The 27818-nt window shown below is 35.0% G+C and overlaps 1 protein-coding gene across 4 annotated transcripts in view; it reads left to right on the top strand.

The window, feature by feature from the left end:
• The window catches only part of BTAF1 (B-TFIID TATA-box binding protein associated factor 1), a 96846-nt gene that overhangs the window by 11975 nt on the left and 57053 nt on the right, over positions 1–27818 (top strand). The window contains exons 2-14 of one of the 4 annotated variants that reach the window (XM_059055431.2): positions 197–320; positions 3645–3759; positions 5498–5644; positions 11856–12019; positions 14745–14881; positions 17140–17269; positions 17538–17606; positions 18938–19027; positions 19720–19815; positions 19915–20091; positions 20804–20944; positions 24294–24418; positions 26898–27018. In XM_059055431.2, coding sequence (XP_058911414.1) covers positions 197–320; positions 3645–3759; positions 5498–5644; positions 11856–12019; positions 14745–14881; positions 17140–17269; positions 17538–17606; positions 18938–19027; positions 19720–19815; positions 19915–20091; positions 20804–20944; positions 24294–24418; positions 26898–27018 — 1636 coding nt within the window. Of the gene's footprint in view, positions 1–196; positions 321–3644; positions 3760–5497; positions 5645–6201; positions 6288–11855; positions 12020–14744; positions 14882–17139; positions 17270–17537; positions 17607–18937; positions 19028–19719; positions 19816–19914; positions 20092–20803; positions 20945–24293; positions 24419–26897; positions 27019–27818 lie in introns of those variants that run through there. The other 3 variants (XM_067025054.1, XM_067025052.1, XM_067025053.1) reach the window with 3 other exon arrangements.

Below are 27818 nucleotides of genomic sequence, written 5' to 3'. Positions count from 1 at the left end.
TATATTCTAAATGTGTATTTGCCTTACTCATTCATTGCACCTCCATAGCAAGTTCCTTATGAGTAGAGGTTAGATTATCTCCTGTGACCCTACCATAAATCTTTCTTCATAGGTGCTTAATATGTACATTTACTGACTCAGACTTATACATATGAAGAAACATTTCAGAATAAGCATTATATTTTTGTTATTTTAGGCTTGACCGTCTTTTTATCTTACTGGATACTGGCACTACTCCAGTTACAAGAAAAGCTGCTGCACAGCAACTTGGAGAAGTGGTGAAGCTTCATCCCCACGAGCTAAATAATCTCTTATCTAAAGTAAGAACTCTTTTTTTTTTTCTTTTAGTATAATACAATTGTAGAAATTTATCCATGGGCAGGAACATAAAAGTAGAGAAAGAAATTGTCTTATTAGTAACACTTTGTGGTCTTCAAATTCCATTAAATATCTCAGTATTTCTCCAAATATTTTAAAATTTTTGCTATTTTTGTCACAAGGTTTAAAATATTTTGTTTTTTGCTTCAAGCTTGTTTGACAGTATAGAACCTTTGGCCTGTGGCACACATTTGAATCTGATCCAATTTGGTAACAAAGTAAGTTGTTAATCTAGTTTTTTAGTGGTCTAACTTGTTCTTAGCAGCTAATAATTATACTAGTTGGCAGTCTTCAAATGGATGAGTACTCATGGGTAATGGTGGAAATATATGAGAAGCTAGTTGTTACATTCTTAGTTATTAGCTCTTTGAAAGTGGAGGCTTTCTGCTTTGGTGGATAAGTATTTTCATAATCCTAGCCCATGTTCTTTCCCTAAGCAATGCTTTATTTTTACTGAACTTTGTGGGCTTGTAGAAGTGTGACTGTATGATAGTAAGCAGCAAATTCCATTTATTTAATTCTCTGGCATGCAGAGTAAAAACAGGAGTGCTTTGTATCCGTGTTTAGGGGGGTGGGAACGGTGGGTAGAGGATAAGGTGGGAAGCAGTACGATAGCCCAGATGTTGGAAGACTCAGTATATCCCTGTTCCCACCAGTCTTATCTCATCCTTTCATTCTGATTTGTCCCTCCCTGCTTCCTATGAGTAGGAGTTCTAAGCCCTTTGTCATCATACACAAACCTGCACTCTATTGTTCCTATCATAGGGGCTAACAACGACTCTCATTCCAACACACTCCCCACTTAGATACTATCAGAACTTTCTAACCAAGATGTCGATGAAGAGATAGTGATTTGACATCTACAGGCTCCATATTCTCAGAATGGAGAAGGGTGTGTATTAGGCAATACCATACTCATGTGAAAGGTGTGGGGATAGAGAGGTATATATTTTTTCTCATCCCAAGGGAAGATATGGAGGACTGAATGAGCTGAAACTGGAAACAATGAACAAGACTAACTTGTGCTGAACTGAGAAAAGGTTTCCAGACTTCCAAGTGAGTTCTGGTCTTCTTAACTCAGACCCCACCATATGGCTGCCATCAAGTAATTCCAAAAGAGGCAAAGTTTGTTTTTAGCACCTTCTCACCTCCTATGCCCTCTCTGCCCTCGTGTTTTCCTAATGCCTTTGGTTTTATTTTTTAAAAAACGGCTTTATTGAAATATAATTTACATACCATACAACTCACCCAGATTAAGTGTACAATTCAGTGATTTTTAGCATATTCACAGATATGTGCAACCATCACCACAATCTAATTTTAAAACATTTCTATAACCCCCAAAAGAAACTTCATGCCTATTACCAGTCACTCTCCATCACTCCCCCTCCCATAGCTAGTCCTAGGCAACCCCTAATCTATTCTCTGTCTATAGATTTGCTTATTTTGAACATTTTATATAAATGTGTGACCTTTTGTGATTGGTTTTTTCACTTAAAGTATTATTTTTAGGGTTCATTCATATCGTAGCATGTTTTGTTTTTCATTCTTTTTTATCGCCAAATATTGTTCCATTGTATGGATATGGATAACGCTGTATGGATATAGCACATTTTATTTATCTCTTCATCAGCTGATGGGCATTTTGGTTGTTTCCACTTTTTGGCCTGTTATGAATAAAGCTGCTATGAAAATTTGTGTGCAAGTTTTTGTGTGGATGTATGTTTTCATACATGGGTGTATACCAGAGAGCAGAATTGCTGGATCATATGGTAATTGTGTTTAACTTTATGAGGAACTGCCAGACTGCTTTCCAAACTGGCTCCACCATATTATATTCCCAACAGCATGTATGAGAGGTCGGATTTCTCCACATACTTGCCAACACTTAACTATTAACTGACTTTGTATATATCCGTACCAGTGAGTATGAAGTGATGTTGTAGTTTTGATTTGCATTTTCCTGATGACTAATGACGTTGAACATCTTTTCATTTGTTTATTGACCATTTCTATATCTTCTTTGGAGACCTGTCTGTTCAGATCCTTTGCCCATTTTTAAGTGGGATATTTGTTCTTTTATTAATGAAGTGTAGGGGTTCTTTATATTTTAGATACAAGCCCCTTATCAGGTAGGGGTTTGCAAATTTGTTTTTCTAGTCTGTGGATTGTCTTTTCACTTTCTTGATGGTATCCTTTGAAGCACAAAAGTTATTAATTTCAATGAAGCCGAATTTATCTTTTTTTTCTTTTTTTAAATACATCGCTTGTGTGCTCTTGAGATCATATCTAAGGAACCTTTGCCTAACCCAAGTTTACAAAGGTTTATCCCCATGTTTTCTTCTAACGGTTTTATAGTTTTAGCTCTTATTTTTAGGCTTCTGGTCTATTTTGAGTTAGTTTTTGTGTCTGGTGTGAGGTAGGGATTTTAGGTCATTATTTTGCTTTTCTAGTACCATTTGCTGAAAAAAACCTTTTTTCCCATTGAATTGTCTTGGCACTGTTGTTGAAATCTGTTGACCATAGACATAGACACATAATATTATTTTTTGACTCAATTCTATTCCATTGATCTATGTATCTGTCCTTCTGCCAGTACAACACTGTCTTGATTATTGTTGCTTTGTAGTAAGTTTTGAAATCAAGAAGTGTGAGGCTGCCAACTTTATTATTCTTTTTCAAGATTCTTTCGGTGATTATGAGTCCCTTACATTTCCATATAAATTTTAGGATTAACTTGTCAATTTCTGCAAAAAAGCCAGCTGGGATTTTGATAGGAATTGTGTTGAGTCTGTATTCAATTTAGGAGGTATTACTATCGTAGCAATATTAAGTCTTCCAGTCCATGAACATGAGGTGTTTATTTAGGTCTTATTTAATTTCTTTCAGTAGTATTTTGAATTTTTTGTAGTCTTCAATATACAAGTCTTGTACACTTTTTGTTAAATTTATTAAGTATTTTATACTTTTTGATATTATAAATGAGATTATTTTCTTAATTTCATTTTCAGATTGTTGAAAGTGTACAGAAATACAGTTGATTTTTGTATATTGATGTTACATCTTGCTCTCTTGCTGAACTCATCTTTTCTACTAGTTTTATAACTCTTGTATTAAGTAATGGGACTTAATGAATAATATGCACTTTGCTTTTTAGTATGTTAAAAACTATGTTATTTTTTAAATGCACTTAAGCATTCTGTTTTGGCCACTTTGAACAAACAATATTTTTTGTTATATAACTATTTAATTTTTAATTTTTTAAGGTGTTGATATATTTAAGGAGTACAAATTGGGATACTCGGATTGCAGCAGGACAAGCTGTTGAAGCTATAGTGAAAAATGTACCTGAATGGAATCCAATGCCAAGAACCAAACAAGGTGCTTTTAAGTGGAAAATTAGTTTGCAGTAAAAGCTACACATTTTATTTTAGTAATTTCACTTTTAAAGACTAATTTTCATGCTTTTAGGTGCAGTCTTGTCGGGAAATAATATTGAATAAGGTGATTTTTCACCATGTTTTAAAAAACATACTAGACAAACAAAATGTTTTCTCATATATGTTTTATTTATTTTTCTTTATTTTTTAAATTAATTTTTATTGGAGTATAGTTGCATTATCTCACATATATTTTACATTATTCTACAGTATGCTTGATTTAGAGATTATTACTTCCCTCAAGGATTTATGTTCTAAAAAAAGAAATCAATACAGTGTAAATATTTGAAACAGTCTATTTATTCTTGTTGCTGGGAGAATAGTGTAATTGTTTACTAAATTTAAGCACGATTATGTGTGGATATTTGGAGGGGTCAGTCTTTAGTTTTTTTTATGTGTCTTTTAGGTGTCTTTTAGTGGAAATTGCTTGTTTTCTGACTGCCTATTATATATGACATTTAAAAATGAATGTATGCTTTTACAAATTGATAAAGGTATACATTTTAATTGAGAATTTAATATGGTGCAAATGCATTTTGTTTTCAAGTCACTTTGATAACATGACTTTTATCATATGTCTTAGCTCGTCTAAAATTTTTGCTTTAATTTGCCTCACCTATTATTTTGAGGGATTGTGTTAATTTGTCTTCTCTCATCAAAAGAAATATATAACCAGAAAAAGTTATAACTTGTTTTAGAAAAGAGCTTTTTCCATTCCAGCCTATTACTCAAATTCTTTTCAAAACAAATTAAAAAAAAAAATTTTTTTTTGGCCTTGCCGCGTGGCTTGTGGGATCTTAGTTCCCTGACCAGGGATTGAATTCACAATCCCTGCAGTGAAAGCATGGAATCCTAACCACTGGACCACCAGAGAATCCCCCCAAAAACTTTAAAGTAGTTACAGCAGCATTAAAATATATAGTAAGGTTACTTGTTATCATTAGAAAACTTTAAGATTTTCATAGCAGTTCCCTTTCAGTTTAGCAATTATACTTTAGTTTACAGATGAATTATATGCAAATGCCAGTTAAACAAACTATTTGGTCAGTGAACAATTACAGTACATTTAAAAATTTACAATGATATAATAACCTTTTTGGGAGGAATACAGAACATTTTATAGATAGTTTTAGACCCCAGATGGATATTTAATTTTAGCGATTTGCCAGGAGATTGTAATTTGCTTTATATTATGAGAAATGAGTCCTATTGATTGAGTACTTCCTTTATGTCCTAGATATTCCTCAGGTATAGGAAATGATGTTGCTCACTAGTTTTATTTATGAATATATTCTATGAATATGTTTATCTTCCAATTTATCACTATGATAAACTACCTTGGTATTTTTAAACTGTTTAACAGATAGCACGATTTTTAACATACATATTTCAACATGGGGATGCATTTCTTCATATGACATTGTGCTTTCATAGTCAAAAAGTTATGCACACACCCACTGACATTCTGATACTTTGTAGTAAGGGAGCCACCTACTACATAATTTTTTCATAAATAAGAGTTGATCATAAGTAAATTCACAGTAGCTTTTCTACTTCTTCCACATTTTACTTTTCTTAAAATATTACCCTCGCCCCCTGCCCCCCTGAAGTGATGCTATTTTCTTTTGTTCTATACTTTGGCTATATAAACAAATTAAATGTTTTTAAACCTCATCTAGAAACTACTTCAGAAGGTGCTATGGAAGATTCATCTACTACAGATCGATTGAATTTTGACAGATTTGATATATGTAGATTATTACAACATGGGGCATCACTTTTGGGATCTGCTGGTGCAGAATTTGAAGTACAAGATGAAAAATCAGGTATGTAGTAGTAGTCCTACAGAAAAAAGTCTGAAATGTGTGTGTTCAGACCAATTTGTTACTTGGTGTGCTATGTTATCAGTCATGCAAAATCTAATAGATGTCATAAAATGCAAATTCACTGAAGTTTACAGTTTGAGGTGTGGGGCATGCAGGTGGGGAAGGTAACCAGAAGCACTTTGTCTAAAGCTACCATAGGAATATTTTTCTTCCCTTAGTTGAATATGTACTATATATATATATGTATATATGTATATATATATATATATATATACACCATTAATAGATACATATTAATATTTCAGTATTTCAATATAGAAATTGTAAAGTGGTACCCAAGAGCTTCAGTTGAATAGATTTTAAAATCCAGGATTAGTACAGATTGTGGTAATGTCTTCACAGTTCTGGAAATTTAAGAGACTATGATAGTTTTCTTTTTATCATATGTTTTAAACATTTAAATAATTGGATCTACTTATGCTGATGACCAAAGCAAAAACTAAAAATGAAAAATAAATCTTAGATAGGTAATTGTCCCATTATCTTTAAACTTACAGAATCCATCTGGATATAAATAAATGTTTTGGCCATTCAAGATTGATGCCTTGAGTGGAAAAAACCTTGATGTTTTTAATGGATTTCTGTAAGTAAATAAGTTGCTTTTTTGACTAAAACCAAAACAGAACAGTGTTTTGTTGCTAATTTATCATTAGTCAAAGCATATCTGTCTAAGTTAATGAAATGATCTTCAATTTGTTCATTTAAAAAAATGTCAAATACCCATTTCCTCTTTCCTAATATACTTTGTATTGAAAGATCTAGTGTAATTATTTATGGAGAGAATTAAGAGGAGAATTTGCTTAAGTTCCAGAAAAGCATAGTTTTTTTTTTAATAAGGGAGGTAGAAGTCTTCAAAAACTTTCCAATTTGAAAAAAGTTATCTCTAAGTTTACTAATTAGTAAGTGTACTAATCTTACTAGTGTACCCATGGACATCATGAGAGATCATTGGCCCTTATCTAAGGATAAAAGTCAGTGTCACTTTTGTCACTTAAAAAAAATATGTGTTTGAGTCGTATCTTAAAGATTCTGATGTAATAGATCTGTGGAGAGTTTTGGGAAATTGTATATTAAATGAAAAAGCTCCACAGGTGACTGATATGTAAGCAGGATTGGGAACCCCAATTTTCTTGATACTCAGTTTTTAATGCTGATAAGTCATAGCATGCTGAAGAGTGCTCATTAAAACCCTCTAATTAGGTTTTCTTTAAATATCTGCTCATCTGTGTTGGTCTCTACATATTTATAAATGACACATATATGATTTGCATAGGTGCCAGTCTGAGTTTCCTTTGCAATTGGTTATTTTCCCCAATAGAACTTGCCCTGGAATGAGAGGACCAATTTTAGGCTCTTTGTAAGTATACTGAACTTATGATCCAGCAGCCTTCATTTTGGATGCCTAGTGTTTTTCCCTTTGGGTAGAGTAGCCTTAATTTTTTAAAAAAATGTAGCTTTAGAGAGATATAATTCACATACGATAGAAATCCCCATTTTAAAAGTGTCCAATTCAGTGGCTTTTAGTATATTCACAATTGTGTGTAGTTAATTTTAGAACATTGTCTCAAGAAGAAACCCTGTATCATTTAGCAACCACCCTCCTATCCCCCTACATCCTTCCCTTCTCTTCCCAGCCCTAAGGACCATTAATTTACTTCCTGTAGCTATAGCTTTGCCTACTATGGACATTTCATATAAATTGAATCATATAATATGTAGTCTTTTGTGACTGGCTTCTTTTTACTTAGCAGAATATTTCCAAGGTTTATCCATATTGTAGTATATATATTAGTACTGTTTTCATTTTTTTCCTAAGTAGTAGTTACTACTGTTACAGGGTGTATCAGTTTTTAAATTGTGATATAATATAGATAACATAAAATTTACCATCTTAATCATTTTTAACTGTACAGTTCAGTAGTATTAATTCATTCATATTGTTGTACAGCCAATCTCCAGAACTCTTTTCATCTTGTAAAACCAAAACTTTATACCCATTAAACAGCAATTGCATTCCTTTTTCACCTCACTCCCTGGCAACCACTGTTTTACTTTCTGTCTCTGAATTTGACTACTCGAGGTACTTCATAGAAATGGAATCATACAATATTTGTCCTTTTGTGACCGACTTATTTCACTTAACATAATCTTTCATGTTCATCTATGTTGTTGTATGTGTCAGAATTTCCTTCTGTTTTAGGCTGAATAATATTCCAGTGTATGTTTATACCACATTTTGTTTATCCATTCATCCGTCAGTGGACACTTGGGTTGCTTTTACCTTTTGCTTATTGTGAATAATGCTACTATGTACGTGGGTATACAAATATCTGTTTGAATTCCTGCTTCCAGTTCTTTTGGATTTATGCCAAGAATTGGAATTATAAGATCATATGGTAATTCTGTTTTTTTTTTTTTTTTTTTAGAACTGCCATACTGGCAGTTCCATAGTGGCTGTTCCATTTTACATTCCCATCAACAATCTATGAGGTTTCCATCTTCTCCACATAACCTTGTCAACACTTGTTATTTTCTGGCTTTTTTGGTAGTAGCCATATTGGTAGGTGTGAAGTTATTTTATTTTCTGGCTGAATAACATTCCATTGTATGAATATCACATTTTGTTTATTCATTCATAGGCTGAGGACATTTGAGTTGTTTCCACTTTTTTGGCTATTATGAATAATGCTGCCAATAAATGTTCATGTACAGACTTTTGTGTGGGTGTATGTTTTCATTTCTCCTATGTAGATACATAAGAGTGGACTTGCTGGGTCATATGGTAACTATTTTACCATTCGAGACTGCCAGACTGTTCTCCAAACTGGCTTCACCATTTCACATTTCTCTAGCAGGATACAAGGATTCCGATCTCTCCACATCTTTGCCAACACTTGCTTGTTATTAACTGACTTTGAGTATATCCATACCAGTGACTGTGAAGTGATATCTCATTGTAGTTCTGATTTGCATTTTTCTGATGACTAATGATGTTGAACATATTTTCATGTGTTTATTGACCATTTCTGTATCTTCTTTGGAGACCTGTCTATTCAGGTCCTTTGCCCATTTTTAAGTGGGATATTTGTTCTTTTATTAATGAAATATAAGAAGTCTTTATATATTCTTTATACAAACCTCTTATCTGATATGTGATTTACAAATATTTCCTCCCACTCTGTGCATCTTTTCACTTTCCTGATGGTAACATTTGAAGCATAAACGTTTTTAACTTTGATGAAGTCCAATTGATCTTTTTCTTTTGTTTCTTGAGCTTTTTGATGTCATCTGTAAGAAGCTATTGCCAAATCTAAGGTCATTTACCCCTGTGTTTTCTCTAAGAGTTTTATAGCTTTAACTCTTACTCTTAGGTATTTGATCTGTTTTGAGTTCATTTTTGTATGTTGTGAGGTTAAGGATCCAACATCATTCTTTACATGTGGCTATCCTGTTGTCTCAACACCACTTGTTGAAAAGATTCTTCTTTCCCCACTGAATTGTCTTTGCACCCTTCATGAAAACCAGTTGGCGGTAGACATATAGTTTTATTTCTGGACTCTCAATTCTATTCAATTGATGTCTTTCTTTATGCCAGTACCTCATTGTCTTGATCACCATTGCTTTCTGGTAATTTTTAAAATCAAGAAGGAGGGTGGGAGGGAGGGAGACACAAGAATGAAGAGATATGGGGATATACGTATATGTATAGCTGATTCACTTTGTTATAAAGCAGAAACTAAATAAATAATAATTTAAAAAATAAAATCAAGAAGTATGAGCCTTCAACTTTGTTGTTCTTTTTCAGGATTATTTTGGATATTCTCAGTCTCTTGCATTTCTATATGAATTATAGAATCAGTATGTCAGTGTCTGCAAAAAGCCAGCTGATATTTTGATAAGATATTTTTTTTTTTCTTTTTTGCGGTACGCGGGCCTCTCACTGTTGTGGCCTCTTCCGTTGCGGAGCACAGGCTCTGGACGCGCAGGCTCAGCGGCCATGGCTCACAGGCCCAGCGGCTCTGCGGCATGTGGGATCTTCCCAGACCGGGGCACGAACCCGTGTCCTCTGCATCGGCAGGCGGACTCGCAACCACTGTGCCACCAGGGAAGCCCGATAGGAATTGTTTTGAATCAGTATATCAATTTGAGAAGTATTACTGTCTTACTATGAGGTATTATGATCCATGAACATGGAATGTTTTTCCATTTGTTTATATCTTTAATTTCTTTCACCAGTATTTTGTAGTTTTCAGAATATAAGTTTTAAGTTTTACTTTTGATGTTATTGTTAGTAGAATTATTTTCTTAATTTTATATTCAAGTTGTTTGTTTCTTTAAATCTTTTATTCCCCCTCCCTGTTCTTTAGATGAGGGAACTTTGTATAGCTTTATCTTTGTTTTTTTTTTTTTTTTTTTTTTTTTTTTTTTTTTGCGGTACGCGGGCCTCTCACCGCCGCGGCCCCTCCCGCCGCGGAGCACAGGCTCCGGATGCGCAGGCCCAGCGGCCACTGCTCATGGGCCCAGCCGCTCCGCGGCATGTGGGATCCTCCCGGACCAGGGCATGAACCGGCGTTCCCTCCATCGGCAGGTGGACTCCCACCCACTGCACCACCAGGGAAGCCCCTGTATAGCTTTATCTTTGAATTCACTTATAAAACTATTATAATTTACCCTTTTCAAGTATATGATTCTATTTTTTTAATAGTTTCTGTTTCTCTAATGAGGTATTCTATCTTTTCATCATTGTGACAGTATCTTCCTTTACATTTAGCATTGTTATATTAGCTGCTTAAAAAATCTTGTCTTCTAATTCCAATTCCAACATATGGGTCATCTCAGTGTTGATCTCCATTAATTGTCTTCATTTTGGGAATGGGTTACATTTTCTTGATTCTTTGTATGTCAGTTAATTTTGGATTGTATTCCTCACATTATAAATGTTTATACCTCAGGCTGGATTCTGTTATATTCTTCCAAAGAGTGTTTTGATTTGTTTGGTTTAGTTGGTTGTTTTTGCTTACTTGTTTTAGTAAGCATTTAATTTGGTGAAACTCAGATTGCAAACTCAGTCTTCTTTGTACTAGGCAACAACTCAAATCCCAATTCAATTTTTAGCTTTAATTGGACTGTTTGGAGTCTGCCCTGAGCATGCATAGTTCAGAGGTCAGCCAGAGATTTGGCTAAGTTCACAGAATTTGGGCTTTCTTTCTGGGTTTTTTCTCTCTACTTTGCAGTGGCTATAGTGATCCCTGACTCTCCTCTAATTCTGCAAGCCAGACAGACTGGGTTTTTAACACAACTTTTAAATGTAGGGCGTGGTTGCCCTACATACCACGGACTGGGTCTACCTTCAGGCTAAAAACGTTCAAAAATGGGAAACTCACCTAATGCCATGTCCTTCTTCCAGGTATTGATAACTACTCCAAGTATATGCCTACTTTTGATCTCTTTCCAGTGCCTTCAGGTGGTTGTTTATTATATTTTAGCTAGAATTTGTTATCTGTGGAGGAGTAGTCCAATAAGAACTTAATCAGCTATTATTGGAAGTTAATCATTATAGAACCATCATTTTTATTTTAAAAATAATACCTTTTGATCTATTTTCCACTGAAATATTGAGGGGTTTTTCTTGGCACATTCAAAATCTACTTTTATGCCTTTGTCTCTGTTATTTGGGCTATAAGGACTGTGTCATCTCAGAATACATAAAGGCCACACTTGGAATAAGCATGTATTTGTTGAGATCTTTTTCTGTAAAATAAAATCTAGATTTTTTTTTTAAAGCCTGGTTAGAGCTCTCAGAGAATGTATGAGATTAGCTATAAAATAATAAGATTGGTTTATTTTCATAGGAATAGATCTCATTTTATATACACTTGACAGTAGGGCAATGTGGTAATCTCAGTGAATTTTTGTTAACTAGAGTGTTTTGTTAGCTAGAACACTGTTTTCCAAGATCCAGTAAAATATTTACTCTATTAGGTAATAAAGTTTATGACATGTTTAGAGATTGTGAGTGTGGTTTGTTTTATTATCAAGAGAGATATTCTAATGGTTAAATTTTTAAAAAAATTTTAATCGAGTCTGATCTTTACGTATTATAAAACTGCTTAACTGATTTGAAGAAAATGTATTTCTTCTTTGTTTAAAGGTGAAGTGGATCCTAAAGAGAGGATAGCACGCCAACGAAAACTATTACAGAAGAAACTTGGCCTTAATATGGGAGAAGCTATTGGAATGAGCACTGAAGAACTCTTTAATGATGAAGATTTGGATTATACCCCAACTTCAGCAGCCCTTTTAAACAAACAACCTGTAGGTAAAACCTCTGGTTGGTTGATAGCAAGTAATAATACAGGGGGTTTGCTTTATTTTGCTATGCAATTGGAATTTTTTTAAATGCGTTTTTAAATTCTGCTCATTGTTGCTTAGTGTCACCATAATTTAGTGTCTTCATAAATTGGATTTCTAGTGATAGATTCTAAGGAGACAGAAGTTGCCACCTACCTCATAGACATTGGACTATTAGATAAAAGGTATGGTGCATCTATTAGGAGACACTGGTGTTGAAAAATCCTAGTTGCATCAATTGCTCTTTCTTTGTTCTTCAGTGAAGGAAAAGAAATATTTCAGAGGGTGGGAGATAGTAAGGGCTATCATAGTCAGATATGATGATACTAGAAATCTTCACAGCTATGATTCTTTTATTTGAGAAAGTAACAAACATGGTGAAAACTTTCAAACAATGCAAAAGGGCACACAATAGGAAGCAACCCTTTTTAAGTTATTTGTACATTTTTCCTGAAATTTTCTCTGTATACGTAAGTTCTTTTAAGCCATGTCCACCTTTTCTCATTTCATATGGCTTCACATATCAGTATATACAGATTGATCATATTCGTTTTTGACAGTTTCATGCTGTTTATATGGCTGTACCATAATTTTACTCTGATTTTTCCTGTTCCTCTGTTTTTCCAATTCCCAATGGATGCCTGTATGCTTCTTTTTTTTATACCATAGAGTCTTTTTAAGCTCCAGTACAAGCTGTGGCTCTCTCCTCAGTAAAATTCACACACATGTGAGATATTACCTTTCAGGGAGTTTACTGCTCTTTCCTCCTGCCCCTGCAATATCCTTTTAGGGATCTGTGGGTCCCATTAAGAATTCCTGCTTTACATGAAACCCATATCTTCTCATTCCCTTGGCCTTTCCCTTTGCTTAAGAGGAGAAGGGTTCTATTTGCCTTTATACCAATTGCCCTCTAAACCATTAGAATTTGTAAACTAAATGTTTTGGCATTGAGGGGTATGTGATGATGATGGAACTTTTGCAGACAAGGGGGAAAAAGAGGCAGATTCTGGAGGGAAAAAGAAGAGTACAGAGGCAGAAAATATAATAACAACCAGGAAGGAATAGAAAGAAATGGGGTACAAAGGGACACATTAGATGTAAATAAATAATAAAGAAGACAGGACTTCTCTGGTGGTGCAGTGGTTAGGAATCCACCTGCCAATGCAGGGGACATGGGTTCAAGCCCTGGTCCGGGAAGATCCCACAAGCCGCAGAGCAGCTAAGCCTGTGCACCACAACTACAAAGCCTGCGCTCTAGAGCCCGTGAGCCACACTACTGAGCCCATGTGCCACAGCTACTGAAGCCTGCGCACCTAGAGCCTGTGCTCTGCAACAAGAGAAGCCACTGCAATGAGAAGCCTGCACACTGCAACGAAGAGTAGCTCCCACTCACCACAGCTAGAGAAAGCCTGCATGCAGCAACAAAGACCGAATGCAGCCAAAAATAAATGAATAAATAAATACATAAAATTTTAAAAATAAAGAAGGAAGACAATAGAATAAAATAAAACAAAAATGTAGTAATGTGATCACAGTGTGGAATTTCGACATGGTGTAGGGAAATGAATGGGTAGGTGTATTAGAGAAAATGGGCTATAGACAGAATAGTTGGATATGGGATGGCAGCATCAAATTTGAGGTTTGTAGGATCCAAGTTTGGTTGCTTTAGATGTCGCGGACCTTTGGGAAGAGTTGCTGAGGTTAGTTGTTGCCATAGGGTCATCACTGCTACATTGCCTTGTGTATGTGCCCGTGGTCCCTGGACCAAGTCTGTAGCAGTGCACCCACACCATTGAACCTAATTGGTTGTAGAAGTGTAAATTTCAATTGAATCTTAATCAGTTAAGGGCAGAAAGGATTTTTAGGCTTGCGCTCAAAGCATTTTTGTTCACATCCTTAATAATGTCTCCCATGAATGCAAAAGAGAGCAAAAACAGTATGCAGTGAGTGATTAAGAGGGAAAAAACATATAGGCTAAGTTAACTATAGAACATTGGCCCAGTTACTATAACTATATGGCTATAGTTTTTATTTTTTTCAGTAGAAGATGATTATCATTGTTTAAAAATTGACATTCTTTATTCTAATAACTTTTGGATGGTAGTATTTTTTTTGTTGTTGTTTTTGCCTGTGTTGGGTCTTCGTTGCTGTGTGCAGGCTTTCTCTAGCTGTGGCGAACGGGGGCTACTCTTCTTTGTGGTGCTTGGGCTACTCATTGTGGTGCTTCTCTTGTTGTGGAGCATGGGCTCTATGCACGTGGGCTTCAGTAGTTGTGTCTCACATGCTTAGTTGCCCCGTGGGCATGTGGGATCTTCCCGGACCAGGGATCAAACCCGTGTCCCCTGCATTGGCAGGCGGATTCTTAACCACTGTGCCACCAGGGAAGTCCTAGTATGGTTGTTTTGAAGTCTCACCTCTTCAAAGCCCTCACTGGGGTCAGGATCATCATACATTTTTGCCTTATCTGTGACAAATGAGCATTTCCTGGCAATTGAAAGAATAGGGGAGAAGGAAGAAGAGAGTGAAATTATGGTACAGCCATACAACAGAATAGCATGAAGCTGTCAAAGAAGAATAATCAATTTGTATATAGTGAAATTTATAGACTTTAGTTCTCTTCTGAGGCTGAGACTATGGGTATATATTCTAACTTCAAAAGTTCAAATTCAGCATTCTTTTATTCTTTTAGACTCTCCAGGCAGCTGAATTGATTGACTCAGAGTTTCGAACAGGAATGAGCAATAGACAAAAGAACAAAGCTAAAAGAATGGCCAAGTTATTTGCAAAACAGAGATCCAGGGATGCAGTGGAAACTAATGAGAAGAGGTAATAATCTTTTTCTGCTTATTTAAAACAGTAATGTTGGTTAGCTTAAATCTGGGTCTGCTTGATTTCTAAAAACATTTTGATGACATTGTCTTTGGCTGTGGAGTACCATTTGGATTGTCTTTCTCAATTGTCAGAGAGTATTTACTATTATTAGGGACTAGGACAACTTTCCCAGAAAAATCCACATATCCACATTTTTTTTTCTTAATAATTATGAACCCTGAATGAGGATTGAAGATCTTCCAAGGGGAGTGCATTCCAGGTAGCAGGAACAAGTGTAAATGCCTTAATCATGGAATATTCAAGAAACAGAAAGACTGTATGACTGGGATGAGTAGACAGAAGTAAGAGTAGTAGAGAATGAAGTCAGAGAGATGGCCTGAGGACTACAAGTTAAGAATACTACATTTATAAACTGGGTATTATATCACCTGTTCCCTGGCTGGGGGCTAAGCCAAATAGTGGGTAATAATCCAAGGCTTGTTTACCTAATTCTGTTGTAAGAAAGAACTCTGTGGGTAAAATCACTGTCCTCACTTTCTTAATGAGTTCATAAAAATGATATCTGTGTGGCTTGGAGCAGCATTTCTCAAGGAGTGGTTCCAAACAACCCCCTTCATAAACACTTTGAGAAGCTTGTTAAAATGTACATTCTTGGGCCCCACTTAACTCTTAAATCAGAATCTTTAGTGGTGTCCAAGAAATGTCTGAAGAAATGGTGCATTCATAAACACATGAGAGCCTATGAAAATAAGGTTTTGTTGCAGATAACAGAACTTTTTGTTCTTTCCATTCATATAAAGCTAAAAAGTTAAGTGTTTACAGCGTTTATTTAAAAGCTAGGCATATGGTGGGGTAAACAATAAACATCTACTTGGCATAAATTTTTACTTTGGAGTTGTTTTTTTAAGTATAAAATCTTTATTGATCTTGTTAACTACAGGTTTTTTTTTAAGTTAACAGCTCATTAGGATCGTGTAATAACCTAGTAAGTGTTTTTACTGACTTCTATTCATTTAAGACTTTTACCCAAATATCTGAATATTGGAAATAATAGACCTTATTTTTCAGAGCCCATGACTCATTCGTTACACAGATATTTATTAAACACTTTTTATGTGCCAGATACTGTTCTATGCTCTCATGATACAGTAATGAATAAAATAGGTAAGAATGCCTGTCTTCGTGGAGCTTACATTCTAGAGGGAAAGATAGATGAGGAATAAGATAAATAATTATATTAATGGTAAGGGTTAAGGAGGAAAAAAGAGGTAAAGCAAGGAACGAACAAGTGAAATGTTTTGTGGGGAGGGAGTTTTAAATTTTAGATAGGATGGTCAGGGAGAGATTCACAGAGGTTACTTTTCAGTAAAGATACGAATGAAGTGAGGATGCTAGCCAGCCCTGTGAATATCTTAAAAAGACATTCCAAATAGAGGGAATAGCAAGGACAAAAGCCTGTAAGTAGAAACATGCTTAATAAGTTCAGAGACAGTAAATTGACCAACCAGTGTGACTAGACTGAATTAGAAAGAATTAGGAGAATAATAATAGTCTCCGATTTCTTTCATCACCTTACAGAAAAAATGGTTGACCAAGATTACACTATTAAGGTGGAAGGTGGGGCTGGGTGGATAGCTATAGAAAATAATGCTGTATATACCTTAACAATGCTAATTCTTTCTTTCTGTTAATAATTCAATAAAGCAGTTACTTGTCTTCTCCTTTGTAATTTTTTTTATTAGTCTAGCCTCTGTTTTTGTTTTTAGTCATAAAATTTTCCTCAGATTTTCTGCACACATTTTTCATCTTCCAATAGTCTTATCTCTATATTTTTTAAGAACTAGTAAGATTATAGTGTGCTGCTCGGTATATTAATTTTTTTCAGGGTACAAAAGCCTAAAAAAAAGTTATGCTGGGCCAGATTTAGGTTATTAGGCCAAAAGAGTTTAAAATAAAAAGAAGAGGAGCTGATTGTAGAGAGAAGAGGAAAAAAGACATTGTTAAATTTGAGATCCAGTCTGAAAGCAAGACGTCTTTGACCTTTTTACATTTATCAGGAAGAGTAGTAGGATAAAGTTTGCTCAAACATTTTCAAGTAGTTAATCTTAGTTATTTGATACATGAAATTGTAAGTAAACCATATAAGCAGAAAATGGCAAAACATTTGTTCAAATGATGGATTATCTTACATTCATTGTGGTTAACATTATCCTTTATTCACTTTTTTTAAATGGTGACTTTTTTTTTTTTAGCAATGATAGCACTGATGGGGAACCAGAAGAAAAGAGACGAAAAATAGCCAATGTTGTTATTAATCAGTCTGCAAATGATTCCAAAGTCCTGATTGATAATATTCCAGACAGTTCTCCCTTAATTGAAGAGGTACTATTGAAATGTCCTAAAGTGTCCTTTGAAATTATTTATAATTTTTTCATACTAATGTGTTAGTAGATGGTATATAATAATCTGTCACTTGAGAGAACTTTTATTAAAAATCTAAGTATCTTTACTTCATTAGTAAAAATTGTTAATTATTTAAAAATTTAAAAGCCTATTATTATTAGTCCTACAAATAAATACACCTATTACTTAAATTATTAGCATAAGATAGATCTTTTAAATTAGTAGTAATTCTGTTTTTCTTATTCAGACAAATGAATGGCCTTTGGAAAGCTTTTGCGAAGAACTTTGCAATGACCTTTTTAATCCCTCCTGGGAGGTAGGATTTCTTCATTACAGTTTCTCTCGGCTCTATTTTCTTGGCTAATGATAGGAACCATGTCAAGCACAATCTGTTTTGTCAGAGTTCCTGTTCTTGCCCTGTATCCTTCTCAGAACCACTGACCAGGGCACTTCATATCACTCGCCTCTTAAATAGAAAACTTTAGACTGATTTTCACCTTTCATACCCCTTTTGACATATCTCTTTAGTGAATTGTTCATTTCTTTTCATTCTTTTAGCTATGATATCAAAGACTTGCATATCTTCCAGATAGTAAAAATTTCATCTGGAAGTGGACAATTTTGATTAAGACCAGTAGTTTCCAAGCAGTAGCTTAGCCTCAGAAATATTTCTTCAAAGAAAATCGTGACCAGGTCTCATGTAAAAGAGATGAACGTGAAGTTCCTCTGGTTGAAATTGAGGGTTGGTAGTCTCAAACGATTCTGTCTCACTTCAGTTGGCCTCTGAGTAATTTTAAAACACGGTTTTGGAATACCCTTTAGCACTCTTCCTGCTCCTTGATGTACTTCTGTTGAAAGCTATTCAAGTCTTAACTCAATGGGGTCTTGAATAAGTGGGTGCACTGTCAGTGGCATGTTTCCTCCCTTCCAGATGACACTGCAGAAGGCTACAGGGCTACAGTGAAGTATTAGTCATGAGACATTTTATTTGAATTGTCTTCCTTTGATGTTTAACACTGGTAGCTTTGGAACTTAGTATTGATGTATTTATTTCTAAAATATTGGTGTTTGGGCTATAAAGAACATTATATGATGCTTTTCTCTCCTTTCCTGTGGATGATGCTGAATGCAAGTAGAGGTTAGAGGAGTGACAGCCATGTGGATTAATATCTCAGAAGGAATTTAGAATAGCTGTTTTCTTGCCTTGATTTTTTTTTTTTTTTTTTTTTTTTTTTGCGGTATGCGGGCCTCTCACTGCCGCGGCCTCTCCCGCCGCGGAGCACAGGCTCCGGACGCACAGGCCCAGCGGCCATGGCCCACGGGCCCAGCCGCTCCGCGGCACGCGGGATCCTCCCGGACCAGGGCACGAACCCGCGTCCCCCGCATCGGCAGGCGGACTCCCAACCACTGCGCCACCAGGGAAGCCCACTTGCCTTGATTTTTAAAAAAAATTCCACATAATCAAAATTGTGAAATAAATATATGTAATTCTTCTTGAACAATAGAAGAAAAACACATTCTTGTGAAGTACTGCTTAGTTTGTTCCAATTTCTTAAAAATCTAATATCCCTTTTTCATACTGAAGCAAAGGTAAACATTGTTTCTTAAGCATTTAACCTCTGATATTTGCTTCTTGGTTCTTTTTAGGTTCGACATGGTGCAGGCACTGGACTTAGGGAAATCCTTAAAGCTCATGGGAAAAGTGGTGGTAAAATGGGAGACAGCACTTTAGAAGAGGTAAGTGTAGAAAATCAATAATTATCACTAAGTTTCAGTAGGTGGCCTCTTTTTCCAAGACAGGGAAGTAACAGAGCCGTGAAGTAGAAATGAGAGGTAAATAATAAGAAACATGGAAAGGTGAACATAAGGAAAAAGATAAAAAGGTTAGGAAGAGGTTTATTTATATTATTTATAGACAGGAAGAATGAGTTCAAGGGAAAGATATGTCTGGAAATATTGAGTGGAAAAATATGTAGAAGCACTAATATTTGAGCAGGATATAAGGGATTAGAATGTAGAGTAAGATGAATGAAAGGATAGTTTAAAGGTCAGTAAGCAAAATGATTGGTGTTAAAGTGGAGACACTGGTAATAGGCTAGATAATAGATACATGATAGATATAATTAATATCAGAGCAGCCTTAAGTGGTTTCTTAATTTCTCTTGGAGTACAAGTAAAATAATAGAATTCATGAATTTTAAAGATTTTGGTACAGTATATCTAATAATCATTGAAGAGGATGTGGTTAATATTAAAGATAGTAATTGGGACTATTCCATATTTTGGTTATTGTTCCTACAGCTAAAATAATCTGTCCCAGTATTTTGTTTCAGTTTACTATACTGTGATAGTTTAGTTTTAGTTTTTGGACCTAATATGTTTCCCTTAATATGTTTTAATATGTTATTAAAAAGTGATTATTTTAACAGATGATTCAACAGCATCAAGAGTGGTTGGAAGACTTGGTTATTAGACTCCTTTGTGTGTTTGCATTAGACAGATTTGGAGACTTTGTTTCTGATGAAGTAAGTATCGCCTAAGGGAGGCTTTACCCAATCAAATTTCAGATTCTTACAAAATAAGTTTTTTTGTAAATGTGAATTATCTTACTTTCTCATTTGTAGGTTGTGGCACCAGTTCGTGAAACTTGTGCTCAGACATTAGGTGTGGTGTTAAAACACATGAATGAAACAGGAGTTCATAAGACTGTGGACGTGCTGCTTAAATTACTTACACAAGAACAATGGGAAGTTAGACATGGTGGTCTGCTAGGAATAAAATATGCTTTGGCAGTTCGTCAGGTAAACACTTCAGTTTTTGAAGCATGTATGGGAGTTTTTTCCCCCCTCTTAGTTTATTTTCATTAATTAAATGAATTGGCCCTAGATTCTTAGTGTTATAGGTAAGCCAGTCCTTCAAGATTTGCCTTGTTGAGGTAGTATCATAGAGATAGGTGATGCTAATAAGAATTCAAATACAAATTAAAAGATAGGCTTGGAAACCTGTTTCTGTTTCATAGCAAGACCAGTTTTTGGCAAGATTCCTAGTGTATGATCACAGGGGTAGCCTCTGGGAGCTGCCTTTATTGGGGCGATTGAAAAGAGGGTAGTTTGGAGTAATGAGAAGCCGGGAGAGATGGCTTTCTTTTCCCTCTTCTCTCATATTCCCTTTGGTTGTCAGTGGTGTTGAATGAGAAATAGAAGTTAAGGTTCTAGCACAGGGGTGTGTATGTGTGTGTATTCACACTGGGAATTCATAGTCCCACCTTGAAAACATGTTCTGATGTTTCAAGTCACAGTGAACAATGAAGTACTTGATACTGTTGTGTTCTTTTTGAAATGAGATTACTTACATAGGCATCTGTTGATGTTATTTTTCGTTTCCATTTACATGATTCTTTTTAAATAAGTAAATATTGGAATTTGTGCTTCCATATGTAAATTTAATAAAAGATGTTTAAGCACAATAATTGTACTATAGAAAATTAATCTACTTTGATGTACTCTTTTACAGGATGTAATTAATACTTTATTGCCTAAAGTTTTAACTAGAATAATTGAAGGACTCCAGGATCTTGATGATGATGTGAGAGCTGTTGCTGCAGCATCATTAGTACCTGTGGTAGAAAGCCTTGTGTATCTTCAGACACAAAAAGTAAATATTTTTGCATTTTCTTCATGTAGAGCCTGTTTACATTTGAGGTGTAGCATGTTAGGAAAAACACTGAGACTTTTTTCGCCATTCTCCATTTTTCTTATGACAAATAACCCTCTGATGTGTGGAATTTAGATTATATATTATCCTTGGGAAGAGTGAACTGTGTCTATTTATTTATCTTTCCCTTTCATGTACAGAATATGTAGGAAACTTCCTTGAGAAGGAAGCAACCATCCCTTCTTCATTTCATCCCTGGTTTTTAGGCATATGAGATTTTTGTTTGTTTTGATTTTGGTTTTGGCTTTTGGTTTTTTAATCTGGTTTCATCCTTGAAATGCCTCTTTTAAGATCTATCTGACTTCCCTTTGTATTATCAAAACTGGCACACATATATTTGGGAGTGAGGCAAGCAGTACTTTGAAAGCTCAGAAACTAAATTTCTCCTTTCATGATGATTAGGAATGTATTAAATATATTAAAATTACTTTACTCAGAGAGTCCTGACATATGTGTCTACACTGTATTGGTTTCAAAGTTTAGTTTTTTACATAAAATAGTGTATTGGATATCTTATTAACTGAATTCTCCATCCCATTATGAGCCTCATTAGAAAGGGCAGTGCCAGAATCCAACAGCACATTAAAAGGATCATACACCATGATCAGGTGAATGCAAGGATTCTTCAATATATGCAAATCAATCAATGTGATACATCATATCAACAGACTGAAGGAGAAAAACCATATGATCATCTCAGTAGATGCAGAGAAAGCTTTTGACAAAATTCAACACCATTTATTGTAAAAACCCTGCAGAAAGTAGGCATAGATGGAACTTTCATCAACATAATAAAGGCCATATATGACAAACCCACAGCCAACATCATTCTCAATGGTGAAAAACTGAAACCATTTCCACTAAGATCAGGAACAAGACAAGGTTACCCACTCTCACCACACTTATTCAACATAGTTTTGGAAGTTTTAGCCATAGCAGTCAGAGAAGAAAAAGAAATAAAAGGAATCCAAATCGGAAAAGAAGTAAAGCTGTCACTGTTTGCAGATGACATGATACTATACATAGAAAATCCTAAAGATGCCACCAGAAAACTACTAGAGCTAATCAATGAATTTGGTAAAGTAGCAGGATACAAAATTAATGCACAGAAATCTCTGGCATTCTTATACACTAATGATGAAAAATCTGAGAGTGAAATTAAGAAAACACTCCCATTTACCATTGCAACAAAAAGAATAAAATATCTAGGAATAAACCTACCTAAGGAGACAAAAGACCTGTATGCAGAAAATTATAAGACACTGCTGAAAGAAAGATGATACAAATAGATGGAGAGATATACCATGTTGTTGGATCGGAAGAATCAACATTGTGAAAATGACTCTACTACCTAAAGCAATCTGCAGATGCAATGCAATCCCTATCAAACTACCAATGGCATTTTTTACAGAACTAGAACAAAAAACTTAACAATTTATATGGAAACACAAAAGACCCCGAATAGCCAAAGCAATCTTGAGAATGAAAAATGGAGCTGGAGGAATCAGGCTCCCTGACTTCAGACTATACTACAAAACTACAGTAATCAAGACAGTATGGTACTGGCACAAAAACAGAAGTATAGATCAATGGAACAGGATAGAAAGCCCAGAGATAAACCCACACACCTATGGTCACCTTATCTTTGATAGAGGAGGCAAGAATATACAGTGGAGAAAAGACAGCCTCTTCAATAAGTGGTGCTGGGAAAACTGGACAGCTACATGTAAAAGTATGAAATTAAAACACTCCCTAACACCATACACAAAAATAAACTCAAAATGGGTTAAAGACCTACATGTAAGGCCAGACACTATCAAACTCTTAGAGGAAAACATAGGCAGAACACTCTATGACATAAATCACAGCAAGATCCTTTTTGACTCACCTCCTAGAGAAATGGAAATAAAAATAAACAAATGGAACCTAATGAAACTTAAAAGCTTTTGCACAGCAAAAGATACCATATATAAGACTAAAAGACAACCCTCAGAATGGGAGAAAATATTTGCAAATGAAGCAACTGACAAAGGATTAATCTCGAGAATTTACAAGCAACTCATGCAGCTCAATAACAAAAAACCAAACAACCCAATCCAAAAATGGGCTGAAGACCTAAATAGACATTTTTCCAAAGAAGATACACAGATTGCCAACAAACACATGAAAGAATGCTCAACATCATTAATAATTAGAGAAATGTAAATCAAAACTACAGTGAGATATTATCTCACACCAGTCAGAATGACCATCATCAAAAAATCTAGAAACAATAAATGCTGGAGAAGGTGTGGATAAAAGGGAACACTCTTGCACTGCTGGTGGGAATGTAAACTGATACAGCCATATGGAGAACAGTATGGAGGTTCCTTAAAAAACTACAAATAGAACTACCATACAACCCAGCAATCCCACTACTGGGCATATACCCTGAGAAAACCATAATTCAAAAAGAGTCATGTATGAAAATGTTCATTGCAGCTCTATTTACAATAGCCAGGACATGGAAGCAACCTAAGTGTCCATCATCGGATGAATGGATAAAGAAGATGTGGCACATATATACAATGGAATATTACTCAGCCATAAAAAGAAACAAAATTGAGTTATCTGTAGTGAGGTGGATGGACCTGGGGTCTGTCACACAGAGTGAAGTAAGAAGGAGTAAAACAAATACCGTATGCTAACACATATATGGAATCTAAAAAAAAAAAATGTCATGAAGAGCCTAGGGGTAGGATGGGAATAAAACACAGACCTACTAGAGCATGGACTTGAGGATATGGGGAGGGGGAAGGGTAAGCTGTGACAAAGTGAGAGAGTGGCATGGACATATATACACTACCAAATATAAAATAGATAGCTAGTGGGAAGCAGCCGCATGGCACAGGGAGATCAGTTAGGTGGTTTGTGACCATCTAGAGGGGTGGGATAGGGAGTGTGGACGGGAGGGAGCCACAAGAGGGAAGAGATATGGGAACATATGTATATGTATAACTGATTCACTTTGTTGTGAAGCAGAAACTAACACACCATTGTAAAGCAATATACTCCAATAAAGATGTTAAAAAAAAAAAAGGGCAGTGCCAAAGTAGAGTTGAGTGGCATTAAAAAGAGGGGTAGAGAATTGTTAAAGGCTTCTTAACTTTGCTAAAAACTGGCATTATCCAAGGTCATTGGGATTATATATGTTGTTGAATCAGTAGTGACTCCTGAGATACAATTTGGCATGGCTCATGAATATTTCTTGCAAAATTAATAACTGTTTTCTTGATAACTAATCTTACAGGTACCCTTCATTATAAATACATTATGGGATGCTCTTCTGGAACTAGATGATCTAACAGCTTCAACAAATAGTATTATGACTCTTCTTTCATCCTTGTTAACTTATCCTCAGGTTCAACAATGCAGGTAATTATTTCTATTCAAAAATCAGTGGAATAAAGTAAAAAGTGTTTACATACATTTCCAGATAATTAAGCCTAAAAATACAACAGTCTAGCACCTTTTAGAACAGTACTGTAAGTTGGGGATGCCAAAGACAATTATTTCCAGGAGGACTTTTCTTCTTGACTGTCTAGCCACCACCTCTTTTGGGGCAGGAACTGAGATCATATTCTTGGGTTAGTTCATTTATATAATTCTTCGATTTGTTCATCCTGTAATAGTTAACTTTAGAAATATAACTATTACATATTATTTTCACCTCTAGCCCCAGACTATGGAATTTTAGCCTTTGTGACATTTAGTTAATAGAATTATCGTTGAACATCAGGTTTACTTTTTCCAAAATTTGCTACTCTATTTCTTTGTGATGTTCACTCCAACTCTTGTTCTTTATTTCAATAATCAGTCATCATGAAGGGAATAATAATGTAATATAATGTCCAAAGGCAGAGTCTGGGTGAAGCCAAAACATAAACCACAAATTTAAAGTGTTGTTTATTTTCCTATCCTGATATTTGAAATGAAGCTCAGCTAATTAATGTATTCCCTACCTTTCAGACTGGCTCCTGAATATTATTTTCTATTAATAGTATCCTTGGAGATAGAGAAGAAGAAAATTGTATGCAACTTAAAAAAAAATCACAGATGAGAAAATTAATTATTCTTCTTAGCCTAGTGAGAGTGTTCAATGAATGTTTATGTGATTATGATTATAAATGATCTCTGTTTCTGTGAGTGAGTCTGTTTCCAATGAAAATCATCATTGTGTGAAAAATGTTTCAAATAATACTGACCTGCTGGTAGCCCTTCAATGATAAATTTAGTAGGACAGCTCACAAATTGGAGTAGCAAAATAAGTGCCTTTAAAATGAAGGAAAAAATTGAAGTGGTAGTGCATATATGGCGTTTCCTAGTTTTCAGATGCTTTCATTGGTATAGGGATTAAATCATTTAACCTATATGAAAGCCCTTCTCAAGCTGCAAAATGCAAGAGTTCTAATTACTCTATATCAGGGGTTGGCAAACTTTTTCTGCCCAGATAGTGATGTTTTGGCTTTGTGGGCCATATGATCTCTGTCAAAACTATTCAACTCTGCCATTGTAGCACAAAAGCAGTCATAGATAATACATAAAGGAATGAACATGGCTGAGATCCAATAAAACTTTATTTTAAAAAACCAAGTAGAGTGGATTTGAACTGTGAACCTTAGTTTGTTGGCACCTGCCCTAAATAAAGACTTTGGACTTAAAAAAAAAATAAGTGGACAGTGTCTGGAAAGCTAGATAATGTAAAAAAAATGAAAGAATGTAGCAAAAAAATTCTGTTAATTCAATGTGAAATAATGTAGTTTTTGATCTTTTTTTTGTTTCAAACTTGCCTTAGAAAATTTGCTTCATATGTTGTGATATTTGGCAGATACTTTCCAGCTTATGTAAGAAGAAATGCAGCATGTATTTGGAGCATGAACAGTTATACCATTAACAAAACATGTTATAATGCTTTTATAATACATACTTGACTCTGTTTTATGTCTGTGTGTGCATGTGTTTTAAGTTATAATTCTATAAGTAAATTTACTAAATGTGTAAATAAATGTAAGAAGAGATGTTCATACAAACCTGCAAGTAGTGAAAATAGCATTAAAAGATGGACCTTCTGAGAGGAACCAAAAGAAAAGAGATAAGTAGTTATACTGACATATTCTTTTTTCCTCATTTCTTTTTCTACAGAGGTATATATTTCAACTGCTAGTTATAAATAATTTCCTAATTTGAGGTAACTTTTATAAATGACTCATGGATGTGACAGGAATCTTATGGTCCAAGTTGTTAGCCTACATGTGGCTTTGCTTGCTTTCCCATTTAAAATCTAATCTGTGAGAAGGAAGATAATTTGAATTTTCCTAACTTAGTAATGCTAGATCAGGATAACAAATTTCAAATCTACTACCATACCATCTCTTGTTTCTTTTGATATGTGACAGAGATGGCCCCAAAGGGGGTTGTAAGTTATGTGCACCTATTGGTTACCCATTGGGGTTAGCCATGGGAAAGTAGTAAGGATTATCAATCCTGATTTTGTGTAGGCTGACTACCAGCTAAGATACATGCCCCCATTTTCCTGAGTAAGAACAGACTAAGTGCAGTTATATTGGAAAGTTCTAGTTTGATAAAGGTTAATTCATGGCATTAGTGCCATAGAGCAACCTAATGTTAATATTTCTACTCTTCTTTATGACTGCATTTGCTCTGTCTGTACTGGTACTATAATAATGGTTTTGAATGACGGTGTTAAACGAATGTTCGTATGAAAATTGTATTGTCTTTTTAGAATTTATTCATCAGGAAAGATGCTAGGTCCACAAGGAATTGATACTTAGATACTGTATCAATAGAGCTTCAACTGAGAATGAGTAAGATTAATTTGTGTCTTCTTTATTAGTATTCAACAGTCACTCACAGTTTTAGTTCCACGAGTCTGGCCTTTTTTGCATCACACTATATCATCAGTTCGAAGAGCAGCATTGGAAACTCTGTTCACTTTATTATCAACTCAAGACCAGGTAAGAACTAATAACCATAGTAATCTTGAAATTTATATAAATTAATTTTATAAAATAAACCTGATCACCAGGTTACCCTTGCTTCACATAAAGATCAGGAGAATGCTAGGCCTAGTAAAATTGTATGGTGACTATGTAGACACATAAGAATATAATCACCATAAGGGCAGAAATATTTTAATATTTTGTTGTAGGTTGTATTCCCAGCACTTGGAATATTGCTTAACACATGAGTGGCCCTCAGTGAGTATTTGTCAAGTGCAAGATTGATTGAATATTCCCTTCCTGTCAGAGACTTGTTATTCATTCTTTGCTTGCTCTGTGTGGTTGACGGTTGGATGATTGGCAAAACTCATCCCAGGTTAGAAGGCTACATTTGAAGCGCTGCAGTATGACTCTAAAGACTGATAATACAATTGCTAGGCACTTACCTCCTCTTAAGGATTACTCAGTCTTAAGAGCGTGATATTTCAAAGGATAGTATACTTCAGGATTAACACAATGAAATGCTTACAGAGAACCTTCAGGTAATATCACTGTGTGGATGGAATCTGTTAATGAGCTGAGGAGTCCTTGCCCTGTCTGTAAAAGGCTTCACATTCCTATTTTAAAAAGAGCCCTAAAGGTAAAACAAAATACTAGAATTTAGGGAAACACCATAAGGAATCTATTCTTCTATCATGCTGTTATTTATAGGTACTGCAGTTTGATCCGGTGGTCTTCAAAAAGCAGTGATTCACTTGCACTGTTGGTGGAAATGTAAATTGATACAGCCACTATGGAGAACAGTTATGGAGGTT

The sequence above is a fragment of the Kogia breviceps genome, chromosome 2 (assembly GCF_026419965.1).
Source record: "Kogia breviceps isolate mKogBre1 chromosome 2, mKogBre1 haplotype 1, whole genome shotgun sequence".
Lineage (NCBI taxonomy): Eukaryota > Metazoa > Chordata > Mammalia > Artiodactyla > Physeteridae > Kogia > Kogia breviceps.
This window is presented reverse-complemented; position numbering and strand designations above follow the sequence as displayed.